Source organism: Propithecus coquereli, unplaced genomic scaffold (genome assembly GCF_000956105.1).
Source record: "Propithecus coquereli isolate 6110/MARCELLA unplaced genomic scaffold, Pcoq_1.0 Scaffold34, whole genome shotgun sequence".
In the NCBI taxonomy this organism is placed as follows: Eukaryota; Metazoa; Chordata; class Mammalia; order Primates; family Indriidae; genus Propithecus; species Propithecus coquereli.
The window spans coordinates 5,054,634-5,062,695 of record NW_012149063.1 but is presented as its reverse complement, the minus strand read 5'-3'; the positions used below and the strand labels follow the sequence as shown (position 1 = coordinate 5,062,695).

The window sequence follows — 8,062 nt, the reverse complement described above, 5'->3', positions numbered from 1 at the left end:
TGAGGCAGGAGGATCGCTTGAGCCCAGGAGTTTGAAGTTGCTGTGAGCTAGGCTGACACCACAGCACTCTAGCCCAGGCAACAGAGCAAGACTCTTTCTCAAAAAAAAAAAAAAAAAAAATTGACATCCTCTTCTATGCATGATGGCATAACTGGTACTGGAATTCCCTCATGCCTTAAGCATCTAGACAAAACGTGAAGCAACTGGTTTTGGGCATTAGATATTAGGCAATGCAGGACAGTGAATCTTAAAAGAAAACAATACACAACATGAACCCACATTGGCCCCAGATTTCTGCCTTGGAAAACCTTCCCAATTGTGGCATTGGGGGTGGGGCCCAAGCAGAACACAGTATCTTGCTGCTTAGCTAAGGAGTCAGAGAAGGGAGGACCAGCTGCTAAAGCAGCTGGAATCTGTGGGGCAGTGTACTGGAAAAGAGGCATCCAAGAGCTGGGTGACACTCCACAAGGTATACCAGACAGCATCTGCTGCAGGCTGAGAGCTGAATGGAGATTCCAGTGCTGGGAGAAGTTGGAGTCTTAGTCCAACCAGAGTAGACAGACCTCGCTGAGCCCCTTTGGCATTCAACTGAGACCTCAGAAAGACCATGCCTCAGGAGTAAGAACCATGCACTAGCAGAGCAAGGGTGGGCAAATTAAGGCCCCTTCAGGTCAAATCTGGTTTGCTGCCTGTTTTTGTAAATAAAGTTTTATGGGAATATAGCTATGCTCATTTATTTATGAACTATTTATGCTGCTTTTTCACTACAATGGCAGAGTTGAGTAGTTGCAACAGAGACTGTATGGCCTGCAAAAGCCTAAGATATTTACTATCTGGCCCTTTACAGAAAAAGTTTGCTGACCTCTACACCAGAGTAAGGGCTACCTCCTAGAACTAAAGGCAAAACACAAATAGATCCATCCTAACAAAGAATAAAAAAACTAAGCCTGGCAGAATCAGATTTAACTAACTGCTTGCCAGAACACTCAATGTATTTTAAAGAAAAACAACATAATGTCTGCTGAGATATGATCCATTATGTCACTTATACAATTATTACATGACATGTGAAGCAAAAAAAAAAAGTAACATACAATCAAGAAAAAGTAACATACAATCAAGAATAAGTTCAATCCCACCATTTAGAAATAACAGCTATGAATATTTGGGTGGAACATCATTCCAGACCTCTTTATGCATATATATGCACTAAGAAACATAGATATGTAATTTTATATAAGTGGATATACTTTTCTATACTCTGCCTTTTTTTTCTCAATACATGTCAATGACTATAAATCTACATTACATCTACATAATCTTTTTTAATGGCTACATATCACTCCACCACATGGATGAACCATAATTTATTTAGCCATTCTCTTACCAATGGATATTTCAGATTCTGTCCACTATTCCCAATTATTAATACGAAGTTACAGTCTTGTTCATACATCTTTGCACACTCATCCTTTTGTTTTCTTAGGATAAATTCCTAGAAGCAGAACTGTTAGGTAAAAGTTATGCATATTTTACACCTTGATACATATTGCCATAGACGCTTCCCTCTGGAAAGGTCAAACTATTTCACACACCAACCAACTGGGCCTTTCTGCTTAGATTTTCTGTAGGGGTTGCCACAGTCCACTCTCTCTCCCCTCACTAGCTTCAGCTCACTCCAAATGGACTATGGAAGGACAGCAGGATAGAGCTTAGGTCCAAGGGTTTACTTCCATCAGCTTTCTTCATCTCACCTCTCCCAGGGCTACAATGCTCAAACCTCAAGCACTTCTCCTTTAGATTCTTCCCTTCTCCATTCCAATCTCTTTTTTCTAATTATTTCCAATAACCTCTCCCAAGGCTACAATGCTCAAACCTCAAGCACTTCTCCTTTAGATTCTTCCCTTCCCCATTCCAATCTCTTTTTTCTAATTATCTCCAATAAGTCTAACTCGCAATTCAAATTACCTGTAATGAAAATGAAATTGTCACAGTTGCCAAAAAAGGTGGGCAGAAGTAAAACTGCCTTAAATTATTCGTGGAGGGAGGTGGAATGAGAGAGAGAGAGAGATAGGGAAAGAGAGAGCTCGCCCGCGAGTGAGAGCACACAGCAACACAAGCGAGCAAGCAAACAGGAATAAAGTCACTATCTTAGCTGCCAAATAAACTAACATTTAGGGATAAATTACTCTTTAGACCTACCATATAACATTACCACAGGAGGTTGCAGTCTGAACGCCTTTCTTTTAGTTATGAAATTGAGTACTTATTAGGTGCAGACATTGTCCTGCAGGCTTAAGGGAGACTAAGATGAAGAAGGTAAGATCCTTGCCTGTAAGAAGCTCACATTTCAGCATGGGAGTTATCAGAAGCCTGATAGAAGAGCCTAGTGAGTGTGACAAAATCAAACAGGAGGCAATCCAGGGGAGACCAGATCATACAGGAAATAAGAGCATAAAGGAAAAAATATGCCTCCTTACTTGCCTTCTCCACTCCTTCCCATAGTCACTGGAATCTTGGTTTGTGGTTTCAGCAGCTAGAACAGGGATTCCAGTAAAGTAGGGGTTGGGAGTGAGAGACTAAGCTAGGAGAGAGTTCCTGGGGCCCCAGGGTAGGGATTCTGTGCTCTTGAGTCTGTGATTTCCTGCCAGTGATAATACCCGGGAATACTTTAGTTCGTGAAAGGCTCTTGTTACCTTCTCTCTTGGTTCCAAGAGGCTGATCTGTCTTTTCCCCTTTCCAATGTCAATATCCATAATTTCTATCAATCCCTTAGACCACGATGAAAGAGAACAAGTCTTAACAGCCTCTCAATTCAGTATACTTTTAATGATTTAACTTTTAGTTAGGTACTATGCTTGTAAAGACAGAAAGATACATAAGACATAGTTCCTGTTCAACAAGAATTAACAATCTAGTTAGGACTATGTAGCTAGGTAACTACTGTTATATAGGGTATACTGTGGTTAAAGCCACAATGAGTTGAGGCAAAATGAAAGAAACCTCATGCCCTTCTTAAGACATTAAAAAATGTCTTCCTGTATTGCACGAGGGAAAGATGCACATAGATGCTGATGATTAATCCTGGTATATAAAGACTTGTAGTGGATTGATTTATATCAGTCTAAATGGGTGAAGAGGGAAAAGTGAGTAGAAAGAAGTCTTCATGAATTTACCCTTCCTTTTCAATCCTGGGTGAGGGAATGGGTACCACGTGGCAGGAAAACCTGTCTGCAATTTAAAACTAGCTATGGATAATCTAGAAAGGGTCCCTTTCCTCATCACTAAAATCTCTTACTGATGACACATTTTCCCTTCCTCCTCTAATCAGAAGATCCATCTCATGGTTGTTGTAGCACTTTGGGGTATAGTGGGATGGATTATAGTGGATTATGGATCACAAAATCATAAGTGATCAAAAAGAAAGAAGAGATTGTTATTTCTATAATGTACAAAGATTTTATATATACATATATACATATAAAATACATATATACATACATGTGTGTATATTTACACATACATATGGTTTGATGGGATTTGGGGCTCTTGCTTTACCTTGACTATCTTCCCAGATCCTCCTCACCATTACCTGAAGTGCACAAAAATGAAGTCTAAACACCATTATTTCTTGTGAAAAGAGAAAACAGAAAAGTAACTTAATTAGTAAATGGTTTGGACTGGAGCCCAGATCTTAAGAGATGTAAATTGGCTCTCTTTTCATAAGGCTACACTTTCATGTTGACCTGCATTCTTCCATGCAACCAGTCCAAAATGCTTGCGACATCACGTTCTCCTTACACATCTCTCACCTCCAATCTTCCTGTGGCCCCTTACTCATCTCCACTAACACTGAAATACTGAGGTCTATTGGCCTAGAAACCTTCTTCCTCTCTAAAAACATCTTCCTCTTCACTTCTTATACACATCCATCATACCTGTCCTGTCTCATCTAAACTTTGCACACTGACTTCTATGGAAAGACCATGCCAGGCAGGAAAGATAAATGAGCCTTACAAAAAAAAAAAGTTAAGGTCGTGTTCAAATGCACATTCTGCCTCTCACCATCTGTGTGACCTTAGTCATATTACTTAACTTCTCTGGCCTCACTTTTCCCATCTGCAAAGAAGGAATAATTCTTAGCTCACTGGGTTTTAAAAAGTACCTAGCATATGTAAAGTGCTTAACACAGTATCATGTACTTAAAAGGCACTTAATAAACAGTAGCTATTACTATGAAAATGACATTTACCTCATAAAACTCTTCCTACATGCCTGACACTTAAGTAGTCTCTCAAAATAAGTTAGTTTTCCTCTCCCCCGTCCTTGAAACAACTTCCTAGTTCTTTTCCAAAAGGACTCAGAACCTAGTTCAGATCCAACAAAGATCTCCCCAATTCAACTGCAGAAGTATCTGTGCATTTACTAAAATCTCAACACTCAAGCAGGATGATACCTATTTAGAACTACCCAGACGTCATGTCTTCTCTTAACTTTAAGTCACTGGAAGAGAATAATCACATTTGTCAAGTTCCCCAAAAGACATGCCTACAGAATAGCTCTAGAGAAGACAACTGGGTGTCCAGATGCATTTCAGAGTTACTATAGGTGTCCTCCCTCGGCAGCCAGAATAAATGTTGGTTACACTAATCAAACAACTTAAGTGGAGGAAGAAATGTGCCGACAACGGCCCATAAATATCAAGGAGTAACTGCGAATAGATGCCATACAGTGATGTGGTCTGGGCGAGTGATAAGTGAACAAATTTGTGTGTGTGTTCCTGCGGCGTGTGAATATGTCATCGTGTGTGCCTGCGAGTGTCCGTAAGACTGAAAGTACATTTATGTGCGCCGAGAAGTCTGAGCGACGGTATGCATCCCTTTGAACCCGGGTGCGTAGCGAGCGACCGACCGTGCGAACCCTTGCGGGACTGTCCTCTGGGTTCTTACCTCTGCGGACGAGCAGGTGGACGCCGCCGGGCGCCGCCATGTTGGCGCCGGTCACGTGGCCACGAGCACTCGCTCGCCGCCCCTCCCGCTGGAGCCGTCCGGTTGCAGCGCCGCCGAAGACCGGAGGCGCGGGAGGCGCCGAAGCTGCCCGAGGGGAGCGCGCGTGCGCGCCGGGGGCCGACTGCAGGAGCGCTGGCGGGGGAGCGGCTCGGGCACCCGGGCAAGCAGCGAAACCCGCGGCCGCCCGAGCCCGCTCCGGCCGCGAGAGGCGGGCTCCAGCCGCGGCTCGCGCGCTCGCTCCGAGCCCCCGCGCCCAGGTGGGATGGAAGAAGCCTGTCAGGTAAGCGTGGCATCCAATATTTATAGCATCAATATTTTGGTGCATGGAAACGTGAAGTTGGGCGGAAAAAAATAAAACACAATCTAGTGTTCAACATAGCACTTTGCATCGCCTGCCACTCTGTTGCAGATTATTTCCCTGGATTAAGTTAGAAGGTAAAATTTGATTCAAAGTCACAGCTGCCCCTTTGCTGTCCCAGGATCTACATTACTCAGCAGGGACTCCAGACAAGACAGGATCTGTGTGCCGCTGCAAAATCTATTCTAGGTACCCCAGTGGGTATGTTCTGGGGAATTTTCTTTCCCCAAGGACACCTCCCTCTTGGCAGTATTAACTGGAGTCTTAATCCTAAATTTGACATTTAAGAATAAAAGGATGACGCCTGCCAATTGCACTGCCAAGACATGAAGCCTACCGAAGGCCAGTTATGGTCAAGTGAGGGAGCTGATGTATCCCTACTGGTGACGGTGCCCATTTTACCAAATTTGTTGCTCCTGTTACCTGTATTCTGGCGTAGATGCCATCCTGTCATGGACCAGTTGTTATTCATCTTGGTGGCTTCCGTGCCTAGCACAGAACCTGATACCCAAAGAATGTCTGATGAAGGAATTGAACCAGTCAAACTGAAAATGTGATAATTTCAGGACTTTAAATGCAGTAAAGATTGATAGCGTTTCTTGGTGAATGGGTGTGATGTCTTCTAATTCATTTTTAAGAATTTAGTTTACGTACTTAGTGAAAAATCTAGACAGATCAGAAATGAGTAAAGGAAAAAGTGCAATTCCCTTCCTTACCCACTCTACTCTGCACAGCCCCACTCCCCAGTTAACCACTATGTGCCTCATTGCAGACATTTGCCTTTTACAGGCAAATATGTGGAAGTATTTTATTAAATAAAGGGAATCATATACTTATTGTTATGACTTGCTTTTTCTACTCATCATAAACATCAAATCTTAAAACACTTAGCTCAAGCTCAATTTTTTAATGACTGCGTAATTTTAAAGAGAATAAATTTTGGCATTTCATTAGAGGGCACATGCTATAATCTTGGAGACCTAGTTTTGGATGGTTTTGGGTCACCTTGAAAGATAAAGATAAATTATGCTTTCCGCTGAGGTAAATATGATGTACAAGGATGAGAATGAAATGTACTCCTACAGGTTACTTCAAGCCCTGCCTTTTACAAACTTACATCAATTCCAGGGAGAGGGTTTTTGAATGTGGTAAATCTGTTCTCTGTATAACTGAAGCCAGTAATCTGAGTGCAGCAAAGGAGCCTGAGAGTTAGCTGGGCACAGTGTCTCAGGAAGCGTGCAGAAGATAGAAACCTAGACGTTCCTAGAAAAATTCCTTAAGGCATTAAGCCCTCTTTGAAACACATCTGAAATAGAACACATGTTCATGTGATTCAGCTCGGCCAACCCTTGGAAAATAAATGCATGATTTGTTCCCCTACAACTAGAAGAAAAAAGAAACACTATAAGGACTCAAGTGGCGCCAGCATAGTGGAATCCAGTGAGGAAACCCCTAATAAGTTCATTATGGAATGTGAATATCTAGGATGAACTGGAAATGAAACATATGGGAACTTGCACAGGTCATAGCTCATTCACTAATCCTTGATTTGGCTTCTTTCATACACATCCTTCTGACATTAGAAGGATTAAACGCTGCCAGCATGTGTCCTCCAAAATCATCAATTTGTGGGATATATGCATACTGACCAACAAGATAAGGGGCTAGACCACTGACATCTAAAATCTCCTGCATTTTTAATGTTCTGTGATCCTGGGCATTCAGATCATTAGAATGCTTTTCTTTAGATGAGTAACCACTATTGAGTCACTTTCTCTACTTGAGTGGTCCCCAACCTTTTTGGCACCGGGGACTGGTTTCATGGAAGACAGTCTTTCCATGGACCCAGGGTGGAGAGGATGGTTTTGGGATGATTCAAGCTCATTACATTTATTCTGCACTTTATTTTTTATTATGATTGCATTGTAATATATAATGAAATAATAATACAACTCACCATAATACAGAATCTAATGCCGCTGCTGATCTGACAGGAGGCAGAGCTCAGGCAGTGATGCGAGCCATGGGGAGCGCCATGGGGAGCGGCTGTAAATACAGATGAAACTTCGCTTGCTCACCCACCCCTCACCTCCTGCTGTGCGGCCCGATTGCTAACAGGCCACAGACCAGTACTGGTCTTCGGCCCAGGGGTTGGGGACTGCAGCACTACTCCATTTCTGCCCATGCTCCTACCTGTAAGATGAAGGTTAACTATATCGTGACACTTCATGGATTTGAATTCTCACCATTATTCGGATTTTGTATTTGGGATTCTTGAATTAAAAGTTGAATATTTTTTCAAAACCAGGGTTCAAGAAATAAAGGATATCTTCTCAATACCTTTAGTTTCTGTGTCTAAAAATTCATTCTTGAATGTTAAAATATTTTTATTAATAGTGATTAATTGTTTTATGGGTCTTTTACTTTGAATTTGTAATGATCACATCTCATTAGCATCTTTTGAAATCTTATCTTCATTTATAAGAGAAATAAATTCTGATATGCATATTTTTCAAAAGTCAAATTTTCCTTTCTCCTTCTTCTACTTAATGATATTAAAGACTTATACCATGTAAGTTTTTCTAAAGTTGTACATAGTTTGTGATAAAATTTAAATTATACAAGTTTCTGTTATATATGTATTGAATTTTTAATTTAATATTCACATTTTTAAAATGTTCTAAGGGGTTATGTG

At 41.4% G+C, this 8,062-nt stretch overlaps 1 protein-coding gene across 1 annotated transcript in view; it reads right to left on the bottom strand.

Moving 5' to 3' along the window:
• Positions 1-5,386, bottom strand: part of METAP1D (methionyl aminopeptidase type 1D (mitochondrial)) — a 73,666-nt gene extending 68,280 nt beyond the window's left edge. Inside the window, exon 1 of the mRNA XM_012650771.1 lies at positions 4,950-5,386. Coding sequence (XP_012506225.1) covers positions 4,950-5,334 — 385 coding nt within the window. The 5' untranslated portion in view covers positions 5,335-5,386. The remainder of the gene's footprint in view (positions 1-4,949) is intronic.
• Between the last annotated feature and the right edge of the window lie 2,676 nt (positions 5,387-8,062).